Source organism: Scardinius erythrophthalmus (genome assembly GCF_964197995.2).
Source record: "Scardinius erythrophthalmus genome assembly, chromosome: 19".
NCBI lineage: Eukaryota > Metazoa > Chordata > Actinopteri > Cypriniformes > Leuciscidae > Scardinius > Scardinius erythrophthalmus.
In genome coordinates, this window is record NC_138239.1 from 19870744 (window position 1) to 19898723 (window position 27980).

Here is a 27980-nt window from a genome sequence, read left to right on the forward strand (position 1 = left end):
GTTATGGTCACGTGAGAGGAAACTCATTTTTTAAAAACTTACTAGTGCACGCGACGTGTCAAACACATCTACAATGAAATCTCATCAGCTGGGATGACCAGGTTAGGTTTTATGATTTATATAATTACAAAGTTCCTGACAACAGCTTCATATGCATCGGCTTGGATGTTTATAATGTTTTTACATGCATATAGCCTACTGGTTTGATCCTCGTGCTTTAATGTTGATGTGTTTACGGCTGTTTTGGAACTAGTTAAAAGATATCTTACATGTTGCTCATGTAGTTACTAAATTACACGGAAATAGACGAAAGCTAAGACTTGTTTGTTAAAAAGGTGGCAAGATCTCTTATTGTCTATAATTACACGAATACTGACATGTTTTACCCAGTAAAGCAGGATGAACATGTTTGGTCTGTACGGAAGTCTACAGATGGGTTGTTGCCAGATCTTTTAAAATAAAATCCCTAAATTTGCTTTGTAAAAATGTGTAACATTTTTACATTAAGAAAGCGTGCAGCGACCTCTAGAGCTAGAATGCAAGCATTTAATGTGACATATTAAGAAAAAAATATACACAACAGAAGCGACATGGCAACCCTACACTTCACGATTGAACTGAACAAGAGGGGGCGCTACAGCTCTGTGATTAGTTGTCGGCGGAACAGAGCGGTGTGTGATTGGCTGTTGACGCGAACGGACTGGGCCGAGCGGCGGTGTGCGATTGGCCGAGTGGAGGGACGGAGGGGGAAAGGCTGAGCTGATCAGCTGGTCTCTGCAGATATCTGACTCCTACAAAACAATGTAGGGAGAAAAAGTGCTGAATGACACAATTGCCGGGAGGAGAAACACACAGACCGTTGCGGAACGACCGGATCTAACACGGTTGCAAGATTTAGCCCGGCCTTGCCGCCTGATTCAGAGAGGATACGCGCAGGACTGCAGTATAATATTTCCTGTCTCATCTGTGTTACTGTTTACCTTTGCTGTTTCACATTTCAGTGATGCGAAAGCGAAAAGCGAACGAAGATCATGACAGCTCGTTCACGGGTACACTACTGGACGGCTCCGATCTAAAGCAGTGCCACAAAAAGACAGACGCTGCTTCTGATCCAGGAGGCTCTGGGACAGCGATGGGGAGACGCTGCAGGAGGTGAGACACTGATCACCAGTTTATAGCAGTAACGTTATAAGTTTCTGGAAAGCTTGCTCAAGACTTGTCTTTGCTTTACACCAACTTATACAGTCCCATGAAACCCTAGTATGTTAAAAAAAAAAAAATAGCTATGTATGTTAATACATAATAATGGCATGGAACTGTTTTATATACAAATTACCAGATATATGCAGTATTATCTTCTCTGATGACTTCTGTTTGGAAAGCCTGGCTCGAAGTTGTTTTTAAGTTATGTGTTTTCAGTGTTATCTTGTGTATTTTCAGCATAGAGTTCCGTTTGATGTTTGTTAATATGATATTACATGCATTATTGGCATTCCTTTGAGATCCTAGTGGTTTTAAACTCTTATGAGGCACAGATCCACATATATTATTCACTATGATTGAATCACAGTCCCATGTGACTCTCTTTAGAGAGCAGAGGTCTTCAATCCTGCTCCTGGAGGGCCACTGTCCTGCAGAGTTTAGTTCCAGCTTGCTTCAAAACAATACAAAGGTGTGTTTAGCTGATTCAGGTGTGTTGGAACTAAACTCTGCAGGACAGTGGTCCTCCAGGAGCAGAATTGAAGACCTCTGCTCTAAAGGGTATTTAGGCTGATCCATTGCAAAACTAGTTCAGCAACTTCTGGGTGTAGTGTGAAGTGATTGTAAGTTTGGGATGTTTGTGCAAAGCTTAAAACACATGTGAAGTCAATGCGGCTTTTATTCTACAACTTTAAGCTTTGAGGCCTGTTTAATCTACTCCTAAATGTTGACAAAATACACTTGTTACACAAAATATACAGATATGCGCATTTAAAATGTATATAAAAAAAAATGTTGATGACTCATCCTGCTCTTTCACAGGTTTTTTGTCCAATCATATTGGGTTATTTATTTATTTATTTATTTAATAAAACACAAGACCATCAATATCTCGAGAAATGTCACATTTCACTGTCACTGTTCAAATGTCACTGTTCGCACGAAGTGCACAAGCATCTCAAGAATCATGTTACACTTTTTTGTTCACTGTAACTCAAATTCCAGTTCAGACTCCACAAACCCTAAAATTTTGTTTTACAGTTCCATTGTTTAGAAATTTGAGGCACAAAATTCAAAGTATTGTGCTTTTTGGGAATTAATTCATGTTTTGTGACACTGGTCACAATCTTTACCGCTTTTTTTTTTTATCGCACTGACCTTGTATATAGTAGCTAAAGTATTTCTGTCTCAGTCAAGTGGAAAGATCTTAAAGCCAGATTTGGAGTCCATCGGAGATCCCCTACATGCAAAAAGAGAGTCAGTTTTCTAATGCATGGTTAAGTGGCTGCAAGGTGATATCATCTGTAGACGTACTCATGCAGTTCATGTTTTTTACTGCTAAAATTAAAATAATGGTAGATTACATCACTGTAGGAGGATGCAATAGTCATGTTCAGCTGTTGTCCAGGCATATCTCTGCTCAGATTATAAGGGATATTATTAGGCCTTAAATGCAAAGATTCTAGAAATTTCTGATGAACAACTAAGGTGTGTTTAGTGATGTTATACTTCTCGGCCAGTACTTGCTCTGCAGATGAAAGTGGGAGGAAGGTGGGGCATTACTGGACATTCTGGTCCAGCAATAATGATGTTAAAACATTGTACACTCAGCAAATAAACAATAAGTACTGCCAGAACATATTGCTGATTGGGAACCTGGAGGAGTTCCTACAGATCAATGCTTCTCAGCTTGTGGGTGACAACCCAAAAATGCTTTTAAGATTAGAGGATTGTATTAGGTTTTATTGTTGCCACATCATGTGGAAATACACACTGCTTTTGAGTGAATTGGCTGTGACCTTTGACCCTGGAGGACAGTTAGAGACCTATGCCTCATGTTTGCTTAATGTTGCACCACCATTCAAAAGTTTGAGGTCAGTAAGTTTTTTTTTTTTTTTTTTTTTTCTTAAAGAAATAAATACTTTCATTCAACAAGGATGCACTAAATTAATCAAAAGTGACAGTAAAACATTTATAATGTTATAAAACATTTCTGTTTAAAATAACTTTATTTAAAATTTTTTTTACTTTCTAATAATTCTTAGATCCAAGTATATCACAGTTTCCACAAATATATTATGCAGCACAACTGATTTTAGCATTGATATTAATAAGAAAAGTTTCTTGAGCACCAACTCATCATGTTAGAATGATTTCTGAAGGATCATGTGACACTGAAGAATGGAGTAATGATGCTGAAAATTCAGCTTTGACATCACAGGAATAAATTACATTTTAAAATATGTATGGAAAACAGTTGTTTAATATTACTGTTTTTACTTTATTTTTGTTCAAATAAATGCAGCTTTTGTGAGCATAAGAGGCTTCTTTCAAAAACATTTAAAACCTCTTACCGGCCGCAAACTTTTAAACACTAGTGTATGTGAATAGTGGCTATTAGAAATAAGCTAGAGCTCTGATTAATAGTGGGATTTAGCTTTATAAGGAAACGCTTACAGCTCTTAACTACTATAATGTTACAAATGGTTGCAGTTAGTTTCAACTGAGCAGTTATGAAAGATTCCATTAAAAGATTGTAACCTGTAAAATGTCCTGTTATAGAAGACGTTGTTTGTCAAATTAGCATGAAACTCTAGCAGGAAATGGTATGGTAAAGTTCTACCATCACATCTCATTTGAACTGCCACTCTACTATTGCACTGTATCCGATGCCGCAGTAATCGGACTCTCCTCCGGTGCTGTATGGGTCTGGGGTATTGGGTGCTGGAGCCGGTCATGTGTCCGACACAGGAGCTGCCGCTGGTTAGTCTGGTTGCAGTGACCTTTGTGTGGCTAGCCGGTTTCAAGGTTAACAGGGTCAGATCAGCTTTAATTTACAGGATCTGTGAAATTAAGTAAATTAGCTGAAATCCCATGTAACATTTTAGACATGGAAGTTAAAGACTTAATTACATTGCTTGAGGAGAACAGTGTTGATTTTTTTTTTTTTTTTTACTGAAACAGGAAAAACTGTATTTTTTTAACTAGCATTTAGGCCGTTTACACCTGGTATTAAGATGTGTTTTCGGCGACCAGATCACAAGTGGACGACGCTGAATACAGGTGTAAACGGGTCGTTTACTTTCGACCACTTCCACAGCCACAAAAGACGGGCTACTCCCCTCCTACTGACCTAATGCGTAAAAATTAAGGGAAGCCGGCCAGACGGATTTAGACTTTGTTGGCTGAAGACCCAAGTTTGGTTTGAAGAGGAAAAACGTACCAAGCACAATGTTCTCACCATTCCTGATTTCTAACACGCTCTCACCGCGTTCGGTGTGGTCTTTCCGCTGTCAGCGCAGAAATGAAAGAGTGGACAAAAGAGACGGATTAAAACATCAGGTGCAAACGGGAATGTGTCTCTCTCATCTGCTTGTGAACTGATCGACCAAAACATTTTAAAATCATCTAAACATCTACAAATCTTAATACCAGGTGTAAACAGAGATGAAGATGACTTAAAGTCGCCATGAAATGAAAATTCACTCTTGTTTTCTAAATGTATGGTTATGATCTTATTGCCAACTATTCATCCATGCATGTTTCACTTGTACAATTTTCTTTTAACTCTTAATTCTTTTTAATTAAAATATAACTCGATAAAACAACAGACTTCTCTCTGTGATGCATGCCGGACTTTAATCATTTTGTCCGCTTCCCCTTTCTTATAGTCGACTGCTCGGATTCAGATCTGCCTCCATCCAATCAACAATGGATGCATATAACCATTTCATTCAGATGTACATCACAATATGGACGAAAAGATCTGTTGCTACTTCCGTTACATCATGCCTAAAGCTAAAAGGCATAAAAAAAAATCTCTTGATTTTACGGGGGCAAATTTAAATCGATTGTTTTTGGTTGCATTCCCTTGTTCTTAAAGACATTCATCTCAAGAAGGGGTGGCTAGCCTTCAGCCTAAATAATGCCTGTAAACCATGTCAGTTATTCACTCTGCACATTTCAACCTGAAATTCTGGTCTTTTCTTGCATCCTGGGATCAGGAGCTCTAGATCAAATGTAGACCCAAGAGGCGTCCTAATCGTGACAATTTGGTGTCTTATTTTAGCTCTTCCTTTGAAAGTATGTCAGGTTTGATTGGAAAAAGAAGTCTTGACAAGGTTTCTTCTTTTGAAATCTTTTTTTAGATTTCAGGAAGACTAATAACAGATCTTGACAATGACTTATTGGAGAAACATGCTAAAAGTGTGTTAACTCTTTCCTCTAGCATTTCTTAAGAAAGTTGCCAGCCACCGTCAGCATTTTTGATGATTTTCACAAAATTTTCATGGGCCTCAGAATATATTGTTGTATGAATATCTGAACATGCAATATATCAAAAGAAAGAACAGAGCCTCTGCTTTTAAAGAAAATATATTGTTTTATACTTAAACTATTTTATTCTGTCTTCGTGCATTCTTTTATGTGGTAAAGTTTCATCAAAAAAGTGACATTTTGAACAAAAAGCTGAGAAAATCGCATCTTGTCAAAGACTGCGACAATGCTTCTATGGCTTGTTTCTTCTTTTTCGCCTGTTTTGATCCAGAGATTCTGTATTCTTTTCTTTACGAAAATACGTAATAGCACTCCCTACCCTAAACAGTAAAAACATGGATTGCCTGAAGATTCTGTTAATGCCTGGGAAGCATTGTGTCAGTTGCTGTAAATGAGATGGGTCACGATGGTCTACTAGTCATCCAATATCCACCAGTTCATTCAGGTTTTCCTTTAGTTTGCATGATAACAGTGTGTTGATACACCATTTGCACCCTCTCAAAAATTTCATCTTCACCTCTACAGCCATACACATGTAGATCGATGTATTTGGCATTTGCATAGTTTTTTGCCTGTCAAAAAGCTTGAAACATTTAAAAAAGCTTTGATTCCTCTATTCTGTTCCATCAGCTTTATCTAGCTGTTTTTGAGCGCAAAACATCAAGTGACTCAAAACCAGCCTTTTTAAAGGCAACCCACTGATTTGTTGATACTGAATATGTTGTTTTGCGCTTCCCCAAACTGGGTTGGTGAAATGGCGGTGGTGTTTCTACATTAGGGTGGTTTGAAGAAGACTAATCTTGGGTTAGACAGAGCGGTAACTAACTCTGGCATCACTGTCAAAACTGCTCTTCCAACCTCCGCTGAGCGGTCAGAGACACTCATTAGGGCGAGTGAAAGGGAGGACGAAAGGAGAGAGGGGGGAAGTAGAGAGCCTGAAATGTAGCACGTGTCTCTCTCTCATCCTTAAGAGTGCAGTGTCTACAGTTTCACATACCCTTCACGTGCCCGTCCAGACTTAACTCATCTCAGGCCATTTGCATTATCGTGGAATAGTAATGCCAGGGCAGACTGTGTGTCTTGCAATTCCATATCAGCTGTTGTTTAAAAACAACAGGAAATCAAACCTGATCTTTTTTACTTCCTTAATAAATGTCATTGGTCTTGTTTGTGAGTTGTGAACAAGAACACAGTCAGCCATGATTGATTCATTCCAAGAAACAAAGTGATTAATAAGAGGGGAATTACCACTCTAAAGCTAGTTTCCACCTAAAAACGTCACATTACAGAAGTTAAACGCATTATAAATACCATTTCATTTTGTCTAATGGGAGAAACATTAACAGTTAACTTCCTGTATAATGTTACCAGAAGTTCTGGCTTTTGCTGTGTTAAAAGCATGAAGGCATTAGTGTCCTCTTCTTACGCCAAGCTGTGTTGTCTCAGTGTCACCTTAGTGCTCTCAGAGAGTCCTGTCCCTCAGACCTGTCATAATCTATTACATGTAGCTGCAGGTTGGTGAAAGGGCTCCACTTTTCTCTACTTCTACTGCTTCTTCTGCATCATCTTCATTCTTCACTGTTTAACCTTCAATTGCAAGCCTTTCTTTGTCTCATGTCTAGTCCTTTTTTATTATTATTTCTATCAGAATTCAATCAGAAGTTTTAGAAATAGTGACAGTAAAGACTTTTGCATTAAATTTTGCCATCATAGGAATAAAGTACATTTACAAAATATATATAGAAAGTAGTACTTTTAATTTGTAACACTATTTCACAATTTTACTGTATTTTTGATCAAATAAATACAGTCTTGGTGAGGCATAATGGTGCATTTAAACTGCAAAGCATAATGCACAGATCCTTTGACCATATACATTTTTGCCCATTTGTTTATTCACTTAAAACAACTTCAGAAGCACAAAAGGAGGAGCGATGACAGTGAAGGACGAGAGAGGACCAGGCCTGGACTATTTGACATTATGTTTTGATTGTGTGTGTGGGGCAGTCGTCCATGAGGGGCTGCCGCTTTTACTTTCGTTTTGTGTTTATTTTATATGATTAAAGTTGTGAAATGCTGGCAGGTTACTGCCTCCTTCTTCCCTGAATAACAAACCATGTTAAAGTTGTGTTTACACGTGTGCAACAATGTACAATCTATGTCAGACATGAATAAAAACTTTTATTTTTTGTGCCAGTGTAAAAGCAGTCCAAGAGACAGTGTGCTGCACTGATAAGGCAAATGCTGACCAAGTATTTGAAGGTTGAACATGTGACCTCACTGGCTACTGATACTGCAGGAATCAATCAGCTGTGCATTATAAAGATGATGTGATTGCAAGCAGGTTGAGTTAGGGACCTAGAGTTTCATGACAGAACTTTGTATGTGTTCTTAAGTCACTCCAGACATTGTATGTCAGTCAGAACTCTGACCACTAATTGATCATGGGCACTGATAGAGCAGGTATTTGGCATTTGGTGGTCTACTACCAGACCAGGATATTTAGGACATTGATTTGGGTTGCTGCAGCTGAGAGCTCTGAAAGCATATCCTCTGCCACTTAATAGCTGTTGTCTGGTACCCGAAGACACGAGACAAGCCTTTGGCGTCCGACAGAAAGAGAAGGAAGAGACAGAAAAGTTTTCCTGAGATGTTTTGAATCTGGCTTCTTAGAATTGAGTGGAAGTGATCTAACTGTGGCTTTCAAGAAATAAGGGCTCACAGTTTGAGGTTGGCAGAGAGGATACACTGGTTTTGTTTAGACTTAGAAAGATGCCTTTGAATCTAAAGCCCGTGGGATCTGTCAAGAACACGTCAAATCTGCAGAACGTAGCCTGACTTTTTTGAATAATTTTGAACAAAAAGTTTCTGCAATCCAGTGTTTGGATGGTAAAATTCTTCAAAATATCTTCTTTTGTGTGCTTTTCTTATGTTTATGGTGTTGTATTGTAGTATGGGTATAAAATGTTGTTCATTTTGTTTCTTGCATACTTCAGTGTTCTTGTGTAATTCAATCCTGAAGTTAATCCTAAAGTAGGCTTATCGTTTAGTACAGCAGGTTCTTATTGCCTGTCTGCTCTGGTAATACACAGAATCATGCATCTGTTCTCTGTCAAATACATTGACCTGAAAATGACCTAATTATTTATTCATGTAGAATCAGACGTGCACTTAAGGTTTCACTTTTCCTGCATTGTTAATGCCAGGTATATATAATTACACTAAAATGGCTAAATGGTAGTCAAACAAGTGCATAGTTTTATCATTTGAGCGGTACTCATGTCACTTTGGGAGTTTAGACTGATCAATGAAATGTGGAGGTATTCGCTTATAAATATTGAATTAATAGCTAATGAGTTGTTAATGGGTTATTGAATAACTATGATATTCTTTTTAGAGATTGATGTCTTCATATATGGTATTAAGACAGCCAACTGCTGCCACTCTGCAGACTTTAAATAAACTCATTAGTGTTTTTATTTCAAGGATGAAAAATAAATGTTCATCCTTCATCCCTTTCCATTTTAAGACATGCACTTGACTTAGGGATTTCAGATTGTAAAGTGTTACTGTGTATGAGTGTTTGTATGTGTGGGTGTAGTGTGTTGGTGGTGATCATTTTTAGAGACTTACATCCTGTCCAATGCAGAGACTGAATCACACATTCACACAAATAGAGCGAAATTACCAAGATGGAGCTCTAAAGCAGGTCAAATTACAGTTAAACAGCAATCGGCACTGAAAAATGAATCATTGTGTGATGCTCAACGTTGTGTCATGGTAAACCGAGTAGACCTTCATATCTCTTCAAGTACACTACCGTTCAAAAGTTTGGGGTTGCTAAGTTTTTTTTTTACTGTTTTTGAAAGAGGTCTCTTATATTCACCAAGGTTGCTACTGTTTGATTACAAATACAGTAAAACAGTAATATTATAAAATATTGTTAGAATGTGAAATCATTGTTTTTATTTTAATGCATTAAAATACACACGCTGTCTGTATAATGCACGAGGCAGACTAATGTATGTGTGCAATCTGTTTGAGAACGTGAACCATTCTTTATTAATCTGTCAGTATTTGAAAGGATTATATGCATTATAATTACATATCATTTTTAGACTTAATTCAAATACAGACAAACTTTCTGTATCCGTATCTGTTAAAAATGTTATCCTATCTCTGTTCATATTTTTTGCCAAGATGTCAGCATGTTTTCTCAGCTGAAATGTTGGTGCATCTCTAATTCCTTCCCATATTTTTGCTCAATGCACAAGTCAGAAACTCTTTGTCCCAGTGCAGACTGGACTCCTGATGCCCAGACAGCCGTAATAATGCCCATATGGCATTGGATCAGCATGGCTTAACATATTAGTGTTACCCTGAAGGTTTAAAGCTCTGGTTAGGATGCTCTGTGCAAACATGAACCTGCAAAAACGGCATGTACAAACCCTGAATTGCACATCTTATCTTATAACCTAACCAGTAAACACATCTTGAACATCTATCAAGCCACATAGACAAACAAATGGCTCGTTCTACTACATAATAATGTGTATATAATCAGCAACATCCTGAAAGGTAACACACACACACACATAAACGGCACAATGGCAGTATCTATGTAAGCACTGTACGGTAATGAGTCTCAGTGCAGCCTGTGTGTGCTGTATTTAGCTCTGTTGTTACACAATAGTCTTAATCTCTCTCTCTTTATCACAATCACCTTGCACTCTCACACACAAGCAAAAACTCTCAAACGGACCACATTGGCACAAACACACACGCTCAGATCAGACCTTCTGGTGACCAAACGTCTTATCTCTGCAGGGAATTTGAGATCAGCCACCTGCATTAATCACCTGGAATAAGTATTCAAGTATAATGCAGTTAGAGCTGTGGTTGTTGGCATGCTACCACATTAAGATGGGAGAAGAGGATAGAGAACTCACTCACATAATTTCCTGTCTTCTCTCTACTACCCCTTTCCATGTATTGTTGCCGCAAGCAATTGATTCTATTATTCAATTTGTTCCAGTTTATTTTACATTGTAAATAGAAATTTAAACCTGTCTTTAGTTCTTCATACTAGTCATTTACATTGTACTATTTGATCAAAGTTAGCAGGTGTGATCTGAAGGAGGCAGAGGAAAGGTCATAGGGATGTTTAAATGTTGTGGTGGAACTGATCCAGGATCAGCCGGATCAAACCGGATGCTCAGCTCTGGCTTGATTCCTGGATTATTGCTTTGACTCTACTTTCCCCCTGTCTGGGATGCTCTCTCACCTATCTGTATGTCCTGTGATTAGATTTCATATGAATGCATCTTTATGAGTACCATTTACTGCAAAGAAATTAAAGTGTATCTATACACTATTATTGGGGTTAAAAATTTGGGGTTAGTACAATTTGTTATTGTTTTGAAAGAAATCTCTTATGCTCATCAAGGCTGCATTTATTTGATTAACATACAGTAAAAACAATAATGTTGTAAAATACCGCATCATTACAGTTTAAATGTGTTTAAATATATTTTTCCCCTGTGATGGCAAAGCTAAATATTCAGCTGCTATTACCCTAGTGTTCAGACTTATATGATCATTCAGAAATCATTCCAATATGCTGATTTGCTGCTCAAGAAACATTTGTTATTATCAATGTTATAAATTTTGCTGCTTAATATTTTTTGTGGAATTTGTGATACCGTTTTACACTTAGTGTGTGTGTGTGTGTGTGTGTGTGTGTGTGTGTGTGTGTGTGTGTGTGTGTGTGTGTGTGTGTGTGTGTGTGTGTGCAGGTTTATATTACATTGTGGCGATGCCCCCACAAGGATAGTAAAACCTGACATCACCTACATTGTGGGGACCAGGTTAATAATGGGTTAATAAACATACAAAATTATAAATTTTTTGAAAGCGTAAAAATGCAGAAGGTTTTGTGTGATGGGTAGGTTTAGGGGTAGGGGTAGTGTTGGTGTAAGGGGACAGAATATACAGTTTGTACCGTATAAAAACATTACGTCTATGGAGAGTCCCCACAAAGATAGTGAACCAGATGTGTGTTTGTGTGTGTGTGGTTTAAGTAATCCGCTGGTCATGAGTAAGGTAGGAAAATTCCTCTCTCAGTTTAAGATGCAAAGGAGGAAATGAAACAAGTTCAATACAGCAGCTTTTCACCACAAACCTCTTAGCACTGGAAATTAACAGTTTAATCTGTATATCAGCCAGACACAAACACACATACACACACAGACCTTACAGTACAGCTCAGGGCAGTAAGTCAGACAGGGTGAGTTTGTTCCTCTAAGTGATCTATCTCCTGCTTTCTCTAATTTTAATCATGACACTTTATACTCCCCGGCACAATTTAGAGGTCACCACTGGCCGCAAAGATGCACACTGTCTGACCTCTGAGTGTGAGGGAGACCAAGAGAGGACAGGCCTTGTTATGAGGACCATTAACTCTTCATTCCCAAACCAGCACTTTTGTTCACATCTTGTACTTACACATGGTAAACCTTCCATGTGATTTTTACTACAAAAAACATGCTTTAACATTTCCATAATATATTCTTTAACTGGCCTGAAGTGTTTTAGACATTCAAATGTGAGGGAATGTTGTTATTAACCAATTATTGCAGGACAAAATAGAACTTGGTGTGTGGTACAATTTAATTTTTAGATTTTTAGATCTAATTTTTTGTTAATCTGTAGTACATTAATGCATTATGTGTGTTAATGGAATTATAATCAGTTCTCTCTTTGTCCGCAGGGGTGGTCTGATGTGGAGGTTGAGGAGGATACTGATCTGGGTGCTGGGAATCTATATCGCTATCCCTGTTATCATCAAACTCTGTCCAGCAATACAAGCAAAATTAGTATTTTTAAACTTTGGTGAGTTTTCTTATCCAATCTTTTCAACTTGGCCAAACTATATATACATTTTGGGATGAAAGCCAGAAGTTTGCCATAGGGCATTCTTTGTATACTTTGGCATTTAGACAAGAGTTTGTGTGTGTGTGTGGGTGTGTTTTGGATATACTTTAGTTATCTTAAACAAGTGTTTTGGTCAGTCTTTGTAAACTTTGATATTCATATAAGTATTTTTTAACTAAACTAATTCTCCTGAGTATTTTTTATGTTTTGCAATGCCCAGACCAATCATTTTGCATTTGCATTTTGTTATTTGAGCAAAGCTGCCATGTAAAGCTGTCATTATTTTGGTTGCTGCATCAGTTTCTGTCGATGTATAATTTAATACAGTAACTTGATGGGTCAGTTTCCATTATTATCTGCTGCTGCAAGGACAAGTTTAGGGCAAAACACCTCAAGGGAAATGTAGTATCCAAGGAGATTGTTACACTGCATTTTCCCCTGTGAAATATTCAGCATCCTCAGAACAACTCTGAAGACACATTCAGTCACACACACTTAAAGTCATCAAATAAAAACAGCATAGTGCATCTTCATAAAATCAAATATTTTGCCTACACTCTGTGGCATTTCAAAATTTATGAAGAAAATTTTTGGATACAAATGTGAATTTTTAATCTTGTCCTAATTTATACTTTATGTACCTCAATTTATGTACCTCTTTCATGGTAATTTTACAGTTTGAGATTGGTAAGGTTTTTTAAATGTTTAAATGTTTTTTTTTAGAATTCCCTTTTTGATTTGGTGCTCAAGAAACATCTGAAGCTGAAGTTGCATTGTTGACGGAATATTGAATAGAGGGCAGGGTGCTGTTTTGGCGACCTCCTCTTCATCCCTCGCTCATAGCAGACTGACGGTTGGAGGGGAGTGGTTAATGTTATTCTATCCAAGCTATCAAACTGACATCATCAGAGAAGGAACGCCATTCCAGAGCAGAAGCTAATTTTGATTAAAGATTACCACAACAAACTATTGTTTTTTGTGGATTAAAGCAATACTAGGTAAAAAATTTTTACCTTAAAATAATGTTTCCAAAATGGTTTCAGTGGTTCATCAAGTCGTAGCAGGGTGAAAAGCACTTTTGGATTCGCTTTGCAGCCCTTTATCTGCTATAGACCCTTTTACAGTTGGTAAACACGGTGACGTATTTGTGTGGGCGGAGCTTAGCTGGAGGCAGAAAGATCCCTCTGGCCGCTTCACTAACGTTAGTTTGCAAGTTTTGTTAGCTTGTTTTTTAACAATGACTGGAGAAAATCCGATTTTGTCTTAATGTGCAAGGTCACTCACTGTCCAGGATGCCGATTGTTATTTGCAAAAGTTAATTTTAACGGACGGAACCAGATGACCGTACACGCTCAGTCAATGGACGAACGGACAGGATTAACGTTAACGCTAAAGAGAAACTGAGGACATATAAATATATTTAGATGCCTATAATATAACTGCTGAATGATCATGTAAAGACTTGTGTGGTGCGATCCGCAGTTCTGCCTAGCCAGCGCCAAGACGACAATGTAAAGAGTGACACTACGGTGCAATTTTAATGATATGAATATTTTCTAGAAATAAAAATTCCAGATACAGCATACTCATTTTTCATTGATTCTTGCACCCAAGAACACAACAAGATGACTTTTAATAATAAAAATAATAATTTAAGCTCCTTATTATGTAGCCGAATCTGTGCTGGTTTGTATTGGCCGCCTCCAGTTTTCCGTTTGTTTTGCCTCCAGCTAGCGCTGTGACGTAGGCGCAAAAGGGGTCTATAACAACACTATGCAAGTTTGCCAAACTGGGTCGCGTTTCTGTAGTTCGAATGAGACATAAGAAAACTACAAATTTGACTTGCTTTACGTCAAGCGTTACAATAGTCATTATTTAGTTTTTCTTCGTTTCTGATGTCGCAATACGTCATACTTTCATGAAATCATGCAACATACTCTACCTTGTCTGTGGACATCGTTCATTCAATGCCGGTGCTGGATAAACAGCGAGCGTGCGTGCGACAGTAGGCTGCGGGCAGCGAAATGATTTATGACAGCGGTAATGGACAATTCCGCTTCCAACCTGTAGGGCGACCAAAGAGGAAAAGTTCCTTAGTGTTGCTTTAACTTGCACAGGTTAATTGTACACCACAAGACTAGTAAGGTGAGCTAACAAAGCTAACTACACCATGGTCCCACCACTTCAACGTGGCCACTACTAAGCTTCCGACAACTCTTTCAGTTTTTATCTAAAACATTTTCCCAGAAAGTTTGAGTCTGAATAGTTTGAGAGCACAATTATAAGCATAATAAAGGCGACTTAGTTTACCTGTTTGGCGTGAAAACACTTAATCTCCTCGACAGCCCCTGTAGTCCCATTTATCCACTTGTTAGCAACGCCTTTTTCAAGACATAAAATGTATTTTATGTCATAGAATACAACATGAAAGTGTCTTGAGCTTGTGCTCACAACAGACCTTATTTCAGCCATTTAACCAAAATCCCATAAAAAAAAAAAAACATTGACTTCGGGACGATGGAACCGGAAGTGCTAAAATGCTAACTCGTTTCTGCGTTTTTGGCCTACAAAGTGACGTCATACCTGCACCACTCTATTGCCTATGCACATGTTGTAGTCTTTGAAAAAAAACTTGATGTTTAGGATCTGTTTTTTGTTCAGAATGTTGCTTTTTTAATGAAACTTACCCATATTCAAGTATTGCTAAACAAAGAATGAATGAAGCTAGACTAAGATGTTTTTTTTTTATTTTTATTTTTTTATCAAAAATGATTAAAAAATGCTGGTGGTGGCTGGTAACTATTTAAAAAAAAAATGCTGGTGGGGAAAGAGTTAATGAATATAAAGTTTAAAAGTACAGCATTTATTTGAAATAGAGATATTTTTTTACAATGTAAGTTTTTACTGTCACTTTTGATCAATATAATGCATCCTTGTTGAATAAAACCTAATTTCTTTCAAAAATCCTACTGACCCCAAACTTTTGAATAGTATGTACCTGTGAGTGTTCAGTAACGCTGATCCACAGTCTCTACTTTGTCCTCTTGTACTGAAGCCTCAGCACCTGTTTTGCAACATAATGTCTTTTGGTATATAAAAGTGTTGTCAATTACAGAACAGACTCTGCTGGACATCATGACATTTAATAAGACATTTCAAACATTAAAGTTGGATACACAGTTGCAGTTTGGGTTTATATTCAGCGTTTTGTTTAGCCTGGCAAGCCAGACCCACATCAAGATGTTGGTTTACAACATTACATTACATTTGCTGCCGCTAGGGTGCGTCTAGATTTCTAAGCTACCTTTTGTTGTTACGACCAAACAAAGCCGTCATTCATCCATCAATCCAGTTTAAATGCCCACTCTGTTCAACGCTGAGATCCTGTTTCACTTCAACAGCCTCTCACATGTCTCTCGGTTTTATCAGATTATTCCTATGTTGTCACATCATAGTTTCATTTCTCTGATATTAGTCATGGTTCTGTGGTGGTTTGGGCTGATGTTAGCATTAGCATTGTCAGCAGTGTCACACCGCTTCTGTCAGCTGATGTGTTTCTCCACACTATGTTCTGCTTCTGTTTGCAGTCTGAACTAATAATGGACAGACTCTGTGTAAAAGTGAGACTGTAAGCATCCCTGTGTCTGCTTTACTCAGAGAGAAATCTGTGACTAAGGTTGGTGAATTTAGTCTAGTCATCAGTCTCCTGAGAAAGCTTGTGGCACACTTTCAGTTCTTAAAAGGCAAACCGAATGTTATTCGTAGGTTCTTGCAGCAGCACAGACAGTCATTATATAGATTCACGTGACTGTTTTCCTGTCTTACTGTGACCAGACTTGCAGAATTGCAAAAACCTTTGTATGAAATGATTTACCAGCATGATTACTTCATTTGTAAATGTTCAATAACGATTCATTATTTCATCAAAATTTGTCTTTATTGAAGAGAGTGTAAAATTAAAACTCACTCAATCATCTTAAATCTCATTAGCAGTTCTTTGTATGGAAAATGGAATTTACAGTAGAGTTAAACTAGAACTAAACAATCTTTTTTTTTTTTTTTTTTTTTTTTTTTTTTGCTTCTGTACCTTTAAGACTACCGAGCGAATGTTTGGTGTTAGTAAGATTTTTTAAATGTTTTTGAAAGAAGTCTCTAATGCTCACCAAGGCTGCTTTTATTTGATCAAATATACAAGAAAAACAGTAATATTTTAAAGTATTTTTACAGTTTTTCTATTTTATTAATTTTTAAAATTTAATTTATTCCTATGATGGCAAGGCAAAGCTGAATTTTTAGCATCATAACTCCAGTCTTCAGTGTCACATGATCTATTATGCTGATGTCTTATATTTATCAATCCTTTTTTTCCCAGGATTCTTTGATAAAAAGAAAGATAAAAAAATATATATATATTTGAAATCTTTTGTAACATTAAAAATGTCTTTAATGTCACTTTTGATCCATTTAATGCATCCTTGCTAAATATGAGTATTAATTTCTTTTTTAAAAATCGTACTAACCCCAAACTTTTAATATAGTGTACATTACGTTTGTAATGATTGAATAATCTACAAGTACTAGCATAGATTAAACTGACGTCTATTAGATAAATTGATAAAACTATCAAACAAAATTTGCTGCTATGTAACACAATACAAAATTAAAGTGCATTAATATTAACTGAGCCATGCAGAAGTTTCTTGGAGATGTATAAATCTCAGTGGTCAAATGTTAAAGGCAACATGAAATAAAAATGTACACTATTTTAACTTATTTCGATTTCAACTGACGATTCCATTCTGGTATCTGATGCAGACTTTCCAAGATCCCATCAATTCCCGTTGGATAAAACAAAAACAAAAAATATCCTGTTTAACTGAGAAATGCATCAGCTTCACATGAACTGATTTCTCTCTGTTTCACTCTCTTTCAGTGCGAGTGCCGTATTTTATAGATCTGAAGAGACCACAGGATCAGGGCTTGAATCACACTCACAACTTCTACCTACAGCCGGAGGAAGGAATCAACATTGGAGTCTGGTGAGAGCACAGACACCGACTACGGCTAAAATACAGACACAGCCTGGCTTACCTCCACTCGCTATCTCTCTGTCTCTCTGTCCTCACATTCTCTACCCTACAGTTTCTGTCCCTCTCTCTCTCTCTCTGCCTATGGCCATGGCTGTCTTTCTGAAGGGCGCACTTATTGAAACGCAGCCTGTGGCCCAAAGTATGTAAATCCGTAGTGACAGAGGACTGCACGGGCCCGTGGCTGCTGGCCATTGGGTGTGACTGTGAATGTGTGTGTTTGACTTTCACTGAGTAACAGTGGAAAGGGCCATATAAGCCTCCTGGCACTGATGCTTTAGTTTTCTCTCCGTAAATAAACTCATTTGTGTACTGGTCATATTCAATATTGAATAGGAGAATCTTTTGTAATAAATTCTTGGTGAAGTCCTGAAAGAGTACATTACTATGTTTAGAGTCAGTAAGAAATTTTATTTTTGAAAGAAACTAATACGTGAAATAAATAATCCAACAAGGATGCATTAAATTGATCAAAAAAGTGACAGTAAAGACATTTATAGTGTTGTATATGTATAATGATTTTTGAAAGAGATTTGAAAAAGACTTCTTTCAAATACAGTAAAAATTTGACCAACCCTAAACTTTTGAATAGTAGCACATGCCTGTGAATCAAACTTTTTCACTATATCAAGTGCATTAAGCAGTGTTGTAACAGCTGTATGCTCTCTCTCTCTCTCTCTCTCTCTCTCTCTCTCTCTCTCTCTCTCTCTCTCTCTCTCTCTCTCTCTCTCTCTCTCTCTCTCTCTCTCTCTCTCTCTCTCTCTCTCTCTCTCTCTCTCTCTCTCTCTCTCTCTCTCTCTCTCTCTCTCTCTCTCTCTCTCTCTCAGGCACACAGTACCTACAGTGATGTGGAGGGAGGCTCAGGCAAGAGATCCTGAATGGTTCGACAAAAGCTTCCAGTCCAATCACCCTGTCATCCTGTATCTCCATGGTAATGCTGGAACAAGGTAAACAAACACTCAGGGACACGAGATCAACACCACTTTCTAAAGCCCACTCAATCTCAAAATTATTCAGTGTTCGTTAAAGGCCAGTTCACACTGCACCAACAGTTTGTCAGGATTTGTTGGATCCGTGTGTGTTACCCATATGTTGCTGTTGTTTTTGCTCATTGAACATGTTTGTTGGGTCGTGGAAATTGATGTTCTTTAATCTGGTGATTGTCTGTGTTGTTCGCCGTCTGTCGGTGCAATGTGAATTGGCCTTAAGGCTGGAATACAATACACAGCTTTTGGCCAGATTTTTCTCACAATTTACAGTCAAGAGTCGTCGATGCTAATTTCACAGAAAATCATATTGTGTGAGATGGGCACAGACTCAGATTTTTGATGATTCCAGTGTGCAGATGATTCCAGCCATATGGAGGAAATCAAACCTGTTTGTTGTGTTCAGAACGTGATGTAATATGATAGTATGACGCCCATTTTTCTCTGTTACCATTTTACATAGTGGCAAATGTTGGATGTTTTAAAATCTGTTCAAATATTCCAGGCTTTATAAGGATTCTGTCAAATGCAGTTCAGTAGATGCAGTTGTTTGGTCACTTTACTTGAGTATGTTTGTGTGTTTCAGAGGAGGGGATCACAGAGTTCAGCTCTACAAGGTAAAAAAACAATTGCCTTAAATTTTCACCGCCGTTAAGTTTACAGTCAATACGATTTTTTTGTAAAGAAATTCATTCTTTTGTTCAGCAAAGATGCGTGGTAAAGTGGTAGTAATGTTACAAAAGACTGCTATTTCAAGTAAAGGCTGTTCTTTTGAACTTTCTATTCATCCATGAATCCTGACAAAAAAGTATCATGATTTCCAGGAAAAAGCTGTTTTCAACATCAAAAAATAAAGTTTCTTGAGTATCAAATAAACGTTTCACAATATTACTGCTTTACTGTATTTTTTTATCAGATAAATCTTTGAAAAAAACATTTAAAAAAAGATTACCAGCCCCAAATTATAAACCGTATATTTAATATTCGAAAGCTCTGTCTGGAGGGTTCATATGCCATTTGGAAATGTATGGATTTTGATTTAAGTCATTTCTAGGTTTGGATGAGTATGGAAAATATGTGTTTTCTAAAATATAAAAATAATAATTTCTACAAATAAATTGATCATACAAGCAGAGTTCTTTTCCCCATGGCGTTTAGAGCAGGCTGCCAAAAGATCAGTGCTAGGCTGGATCTGCTGGAGGGACTCTCTCCTGTGATTGGTTGTTACAGTGAAGTGTAATTATTTGTTAAACAGTGTTTACAAGTATTTTTATGCTTTATCTAACAGCCAGTGAAGCAAAGTGAATGGACATAAACATTCCTTCTGTTGCAGCAGTGATTGAAGGTTTACTGTTATTTAAATTTACATGACAAAAATGAATAACATTGCACTGTTTTAGCATTGCAGTTTTAACTAAATGTTGTGCATTGAACATGTCTGGGTTTGGTTTTAATTGATTTGTTTGAGCTACAGTAGTTATAAACTTCCGGCAATTATTTGGCAACTTAATAGCATGTTAACAGCTGGATTTTAAAGGAATAGTTCACCCAAAAATGTAAATTTCCTGAGTATTTACTCACCCCAATGCCAACCAAGATGTATATGACTTTCTTTCCTCAGCTGAAGACAAATTTAAGTTTTGGAGGGAACCATTCCAGAATTTTTCTCCATCTAATGCAAGTGAAAGTTGCCCAACGTAAACCATTTCTGACGGTCCCAAAATCCATATTTAGGCAGCCTCAAAGGGCTCCACACAACCTCAGTTGACAAATAAGGGTCCTCTCTAGCCAAATAATGAGTCATTTTTAGAAACAAATAAAAAACTATACAATTTTTAAGCTCTGTGAAAGAAAGTCATATACATTTGGATGGCCTTGGAGTGAGGAAATGATCAGGAAATATTTCCTTTTGATTTTTCCATTTTAAAAATGGTCTGAAGAATCTACAGAGAAGTTCTGGAAATTTGAATCTGGAAAAGTATGGATTTTATTTTTTATTTTTTTTATGGAAAATGAGCAGGAACCCTTTTTTGTCCATTTGGGTAATGTCAGACATTTTCTTTTCCTGTCTCTGCAGGTTCTTAGTTCATTAGGCTACCATGTAGTCACATTCGATTATAGAGGTATGTTGGGTGTCATTTTTAAAGCATTATCCTATCATTTGAGTCAGAATCCCATTCCCAGTGCCGGATTGAAGCACCATGTGGTTTTGTTTGTTTGTGCAGGTTGGGGTGACTCTGAGGGCAGCCCTTCAGAGAAAGGGATGACGTCAGACGCCCTCTTCCTCTACCAGTGGATAAAGCAGCGGATTGGCCAGAAGCCCCTGCACATCTGGGGTCATTCACTCGGCACAGGGTGAGATGAACTCGCCGGAGCCATCTCAGAGAGCTCTGAGGATAGTGTTCCTTTCTCTAGAAGTGGAACTTCTTGTTCTTGGAATAATGTTTTGGCATTCATTTGACATAAAGGAATTGATTGTGTAACTCCCTGTGGCATATTTGAACTGCTGCTGATGCTGTACATTCTTGTTTTTCCAGAGTGGCCACAAACCTAGTGAGACGGCTGTGTGACAGGGGTACGTGATCATTAGTTTGTGTATGGGCAGGAATGTTGAAACTGAGAACAAACCGTAGCCAGCAGTGTAAAACTACAATTTGAGACCAAGTAGAAACTTCCGACAGCTGGTTACAGTCGGTTGAACCTTTATCCTCCGATGGCTAGCAGCCATTTACCTACCTTCAAAGAAATCACATTGAATAAAGGGATGAATTCTATGTCACCTCATTATTATTCATGAGCCAAGCACATTCTTGTAGACATGTTCCCAAATGAAATGATTGAAAATCCAAAAGTGTGATTTCCAGGGCTGTAAAAGTTGTGGAAATTAATACAATCTTAAAATGTCAATATACACCGCTATTCAAAAGTTTTGGACCAATCAATAATTCTATTAAGCAAGGAGGCATTAAATTGATCAAAAGTGACAGTAAAGACATTTATGATGATACAAAGAAAATCTATTTCAGTAAATGACTGTTCTTTTGAACTTTCTGTTCATCAAAGAATCCTGAAAAAAATTATCACAGTTTCCACAAACAAATTAAGCGGTACAACCGTTTTCAACATTTGTAATAACAAGAAATGTTTCTTGAGCAGCAAATCAGCATATTATACTGATTTGTGAAGGATCATGTGACGCTGAAGACTGGAGTAATGATGCTGGAAATTCAGCTTTGAATCACAGGAATAAATTATATATTTTTTTTAATATATTAAAATAGAAAACAGTTTTTTAAATTGGAATAATATTAGGTTTTTAATCTATTTCTGATTAAATCAATTCATCTTTGGTGAGCAAAAGAGACTTGTTTCAAAAACATTTTAAAAGTGTAAAATTTTCTCGATATGCATCTAAAGTATTTATTTGGCTTGAGTTTACTGTTAGTGAGTGTGATCTATATCAAGCCATTTTTCAAAATCCTTCTAATCCTCACAAATGACTGGAAAAGTGATGGCTAATTCTGGAAAAGCATTGGTCAGAAACCCTAAATGTCAAATTTGAGTCCAAAACATTTGTTAATATTATTTAATAATAATTATAATTGGTTCACATAAAGAACAATGAATGTAAATTGAAGTGCCCTGATCGCCATCAAGAGTTTAGGAATATAATTTCTTTATTTCTTGTCAGTAAGGAAGCTGCGATTCTGATTTGACGTTTCAGAAATAGACAAGCTTTAATAGGCACTGACTAGATTAAGAGTGAACTTATGTAATCGGCAAGCACTTCAAGTCTTTAAGTTATATAAGCCTGCATTTGAGCCGCTGTTGCAAAACTTTTTGTGCAGGAATTATGCAGACTTCCTTCCTCTGTGTTTACAGGAACGCCCCCTGACTCGCTGATTTTAGAGTCCCCCTTTACCAATATCAGAGAGGAAGCCAAGAGCCATCCCTTCTCTATGGTGAGAAATCAAGTTCCTGTTCACTCTCAAAGTATCATGTATTGCCTTTGTGCCATGAATAAAAGCAGAACTCACCTTGGACATTGATATATGTTCATTTATTATAAATGTGTAACAGGTTTACAGATATCTACCAGGCTTTGACTGGTTCTTCCTGGATTCAATTACTGCAAATGACATCCGATTTGCCAGTGATGAGAAGTAGGTTCTTCTTGTCTTCTATTTTGTTTGTTTCTCTGTAAGTTTAAGTGTGATAGTTTGTTTACCCTGTGTCCACCAAGGGAAACTGTTGAGTGTTTACACATCACTGTGTCCTCACAGCTGTGTTGAGATAATAATCTCGGCTCTCTGTTCTGTAGCATTTTACATGCTGGAGGCTTCATCTTCCTCTGAGAATTTGTTTTAGAAACAGACTTAATGTGAATGCTTGTATATTGTAAAGAGAGCACTTTAGTATTCAGCTCTATGTGACCGTTGATTCTTCAGACATAGATGCAGTGAGCATGCAATTCATTACATAGACCTCCACTGCAAGTTCCCAGGCTGTAATAACACAAGACCTATGAAATCCCTATAAGGCTGTATCTCTTTTGAGTACTTTGGAGTATTTCAAACACCTAAAAATGTGTCTGTCTGTCTCTTAGTGTCAAGCACATATCCTGTCCGGTTCTGATCCTGCATGCAGAAGATGACACAGTCGTACCCTTCCAGCTGGGAAAGAAGGTAAAGCATCAACGTCAAACAATGACAGGGTTCATTTAAAGGGATACTTCACCGATTAGCATTAAGCTTTGTGTCAGTAGAAACCCGGTAGTATTTTCGACTGACCGTGCTTCCCTCCCTCATGTCCCCCTGAGACGAGAGATTTCTGTATTGTGTGTCTGGAAAAAACCTCTGATGATGAAAAATCGCCATTTTGCGTTATCTGAGGCTTTTTTGGCCAGAGACTATAGAGACTACAGCCAGTAGTAGGAGCTAGTTCCGCATGTTTTCGTCCCACCCATGTGGGATGGGATCTAGTGTTGTTTTTGGCGGCATGTTTTAATTTTAGTTTTAGTCTAGTCTTTGTGTCAAGCTGTCGTTTTAGTTTTTATTAGTTTTAGTCATGTTCATACTCTTTTTAGTCTAGTCAAGTTTTAGTCAACGAAAACTGATGACATTTTAGTCTAGTTTTAGTCGACGAAAACTGATGACATTTTAGTCTAGTTTTAGTCAATGAAAATTGTATTTTAGTCTCTTTTTAGTAATGCGATTCTATTTAACCCAGTCAATTTAGAATTTCAAACAAGGTTATCTTATATTTAGTATATTTAGGGCTGTGACGGTGGCAGTTTTTTTACCACCGCGGTGGTAATGGACCAACTACCGGCGGTGGTGGGGTTATTTAAAAAAAATAAAAACTCGTTTTATATTTCCACACAGAGACGCGTGATATAGCCTACCACTCTGCGCTCTGAGAGGGATGTGGGACACGAGCAGGAAAGAGACCATCGATCTCTTTATGATATCTTCATGTTTTCTACTTGATGTAAATTAGTCTGAAGAGCGAATTTTATCCTCCACAAGGGCGAGATATTTAGGCTATGTTTGAGATTGCGCTGCCAGAGAAAGTGAAACTAAAAATCACCCGCGCTTGTGAAACACGCTTTACAACTAAACTTGACGCGCCCTTTGTCTAATATAACAAGCACAAACTGTGTTAAAAAGAATTTGACATGCAAGTACAAATGTAGGCTATCTGTCCTACAGTTTTTCTACTTTACCACAGTAAAGAATACGAATATAATAGGCCTAATTAAAAGCGAACCAATGAAAAGACGTTTATAATCCCTTTAGAAAATGGGTGAGACGACGTGAGTGAAGATTTGGGAAAAGAATCAAGAGATTCCATGCAGGGATGAGTCACGATTTTTGGATATTCGATTAGTTTATTTAATTATAGAATATCGAATAGATTGTGCGATTATTCTCTAAAATAAAATCTCCAAGTTCTGGTGCTGATGCGGTGACGTGTTCATGTGAGACGCTGCCAATAACATACAGCTGTCACAAAGAACTGGCAAAAGTGATTATGAATGTGTCAAATATATCAATGAGACATTTTAATAGAATAACTAATGGAGTAATATTGTTAAATTCGCTGATAATCGGGTGACCAGATCGCAAACCAGAATTTAAAGCCGACAAAGCTATGGGTTCACACAAAACTCTCTCATTCGTCGTGACGTTATAACATTTCGTCTCGTCTCGTTTTGGTCAACGAAAATGAAGAGACATTTTAGCATAGTTTTTATTTTGTAAACCACATTTAGTCTCGTTTTTATTCGTCAACGATATTGCATTATACGTGTATTTTAGTCATACGTGTATTTTTCCAGCGGTGAAATATCCCTTTAAAACTGTAGAATGGATAGTTCAGACTCTGATTGGATGAGATATGCTCATTATACTTAGATTACAATAATTTTGATCACTTGTTATGATTAAACATAATTTCTGCTTTTTAAAGCACATATGGCATGTCTGATGGTATTTTTTTTTTTTACTTTTATCTGCCATGTTTCTCAGGCTCAAGTTTTGCTAAATACATGTGAGGATGTGTATTAAACATGTTACATGCCAAACAAAATCATATACCAAATAAAGTTGCAGTAAAAATAGGTTTTGTTTTGTTCAGAAATAACCTTAACCTAAATATATCTTCATTACAAACCATTGGTTTCAATTTGTTTCTTTTTTAATATTAACTAACATTATTAGCCTATACTATATAGAACACAACCACAGTGTTACTTATAGATGTTTGATGTAGGGTTATTATAGTTTACTAAAACCATTAAAAAAAAATCTGTTACTTGAAATAAAGTAAACATTAACTGAAATAAAACATAAAGACTGAAATAACTTAAAATATAAAAATATAAAAACATTTCTCAATTTTATTTTGTTTATCTTGATAATAGTCATATTATCATTATTATCATATTATCATAGTCAATATATATATATATATAACTATTAAAAAAGTCAAAACACACAACAAAATGACAACAGAATTATTATAATCTCAGTTCTACTAAAATAACACGGTATTATACAACAATAATAATATATTATGGTAGCTGCTAATGCTAATTTGTTTTTTTAACATGGTTTGTTCTCTGTAATAATAATAATAATAATAAAACAATATATTATTATATATTTATATTATTATTTTATATATAATAATAATAATTATATTATAAAAATATAATTAATATAATATAATCATTATTAGTATTAGTATTAATAATAACAACAACAGTAATAATATAAAATGGTACCTGCTAATACATTTGTTTGAAAGATGCTGTTCTCTCTTTTTATCCACAGCTGTATGATTTGGCGGCTCAGAGTAAGAGTCTGAATGGACATAAGGTTCAGTTCATCCCGTTCTCCAGCGCTCTGGGATACAGACACAAGTTCATCTACAAGAGCCCACAGCTACCAAATATACTCAGGTATGTACTGTACACTTTACAAACTGCTGCCATCTGAACTTTTTCCCAGTGCTCGGTGCTGACAGAACAGTCCAGCAACATTAATCTTATTTTTTATTTTTTTTGGGTGTGAATACAAGCTATTTTTAGGATTGTGCCAGGTGGTGTAATTTTGACATTCTGCTCCAGGTCCCTGACCAACAGCCGAGGCAATAGTAATTCAGACATACATAAATCACTGTCATTCCGCTCTGTTCCAGTTTGTGCTGGAACTGAACTAACAAACAGATCTGGTTTTATTTGAGATGGGGGTTATTGGTAATGATTTCTTTAGGGAGACAGACCTTTACATTTCTTTAGTAAACACTAGAAGTGGGGTTCTCAAACATTTTGTCAACTTAACCGCTGTGATCAAAATTATTTATTTGAAATAGCCTGAGATTTTAAGTAATAACCTTTAGTTTTCTAAATGTATTAAATTGAGTTCATAATTGAATGACTGATTCTTTTTTTAAGTTGAGTTAAGTGTTATTTTAGTTTATTCACTTTTTAAAATTATTAATTATATATTAAATGCACCTGAATATATTTGGACACTGAGACAACTCTTAAACTTTATGTATTTTCCCAAGAACTAACTACCTTTCATGGACATGTTTTCTTTTTCAATTGCTGTTGAACAACTAGTCCGACTCCGAAGGTTATGTTTTCTGGACAAATTAGATCAATTTGTCTACATTTTTAACCGTATATCTATGGTTTTATAATTGAAAACATTACAATTCTTCTGTGAAATATTTTGCTATCTATCTTTATATATGACACTGAAGTGTGGCTAAAGCATCAGAATCCTTCTATACTTTTATACTATAAATGACACTTAATGTAATTTATATTGATTTAAATGTATATATTTGTTTAGTTAATAGCATTTCTACAACTGTAGCAAATCCTGGTCAAGAAACCCAAGTTTTATTTCTATTAGATTTTGAGAAATCTAATGTGTTTTTGTTCTCTTTGTCTCTCTGTCTCAGTGATTTTCTCAGTGCGACGCTTCCTCACATGTAGTCAAGATCATTTTACCTGACTGCCCTCTCTCACACACTGTCAGTTAAACACACACACACACACACACACACAATGTACATTATCCGCACAAGTGTACATCACGTGTACATGCGCACACACACACAAGCATGGACTGAAGATGCACTGGCTCCTTTTGCATTCCCTTGTTAACACAGCCTACAGAGGGAGAAAGTTATCATCTTTGAGAGAGTGATTTGTTTCACTGCCTCCTGTTGTCATGGTAACAAATCTGAATGGGCAGCTGGAGCACAAAGTATGCAAAATAATATGCAAATATGCACTGAAATTAATGCTTAAGTCATCGAGCCTCTTCAAAGGAAAGAAGTACAGATGAAGTTTTAACGATGGCACTGAGAAGACCACACGAGGATCAAGGTCAAAGGGACGAATCAGGACAACTTGCTATAATAATGTCACCGTCAGCGCTTGCTGACTGCGATTCACCGTTTTGTTTTTACGAACGTACAATAACCGACTTATTAACAATATCATGGACCTGAAATCCACTCAATGTGAACAGCGAGTTGTTTTAGGTTGAACTTGAATTACGTACAATAAAATGTCTTCTTTCTTTTATTTCTTCCCATTTAAATGACGCGTCTCCTGAATGATTTTAAAGTGCAGATTTTTGTGCTGCCTTGGCATTAAAACTCTGTGACTTTTTTATGGGGTTTATTGTGTATTGTGTTTATGCTGTAATGTTTGCTTGGTACATATGCAACCCAACTGCAATCAGAACTGAATGAGCTTTTGACATGACATTTCCCTTCCCAAATTCCCAATGTTTCATTATTTTAATGCATTTGGTTTATCTATGCTAGTTTGCATGCCAGTTACTGGGAAAAAAAAAGATTGTTGCACTCTCAAAAGAAAAAAACTGTATGCAAAATCATTCGTTATGTGGGTTATATATTTTCTTTGGTGTTTATACTCACTTTGCACATTCCAAAAAATAATAATAATTCC

At 36.7% G+C, this 27980-nt stretch overlaps 1 protein-coding gene across 3 annotated transcripts; it reads left to right on the forward strand.

Moving 5' to 3' along the window:
* On the forward strand, positions 1 to 27961 carry abhd12 (abhydrolase domain containing 12, lysophospholipase). Of its 3 annotated transcripts, XM_081347282.1 has the most exons (14): positions 1 to 101; positions 1002 to 1152; positions 12245 to 12366; positions 17342 to 17447; positions 18323 to 18442; positions 19068 to 19098; positions 20559 to 20604; positions 20707 to 20836; positions 21019 to 21056; positions 22364 to 22443; positions 22562 to 22644; positions 23088 to 23166; positions 25819 to 25946; positions 26960 to 27961. In XM_081347282.1, the coding sequence occupies exons 2-14, from the start codon at positions 1004 to 1006 to the stop codon at positions 26991 to 26993; spliced, it is 1146 nt and encodes a 381-aa protein (XP_081203408.1). In that variant the 5' UTR covers positions 1 to 101; positions 1002 to 1003; the 3' UTR covers positions 26994 to 27961. The 3 variants fall into 3 exon arrangements, with proteins under 3 accessions (XP_081203408.1, XP_081203407.1, XP_081203406.1); XM_081347281.1 differs by lacking the exon at positions 26960 to 27961 and having other exon boundaries at positions 25819 to 26126; XM_081347280.1 differs by lacking the exons at positions 1 to 101; positions 26960 to 27961 and having other exon boundaries at positions 742 to 1152; positions 25819 to 26126.
* The last annotated feature ends 19 nt before the right edge of the window (positions 27962 to 27980 follow it).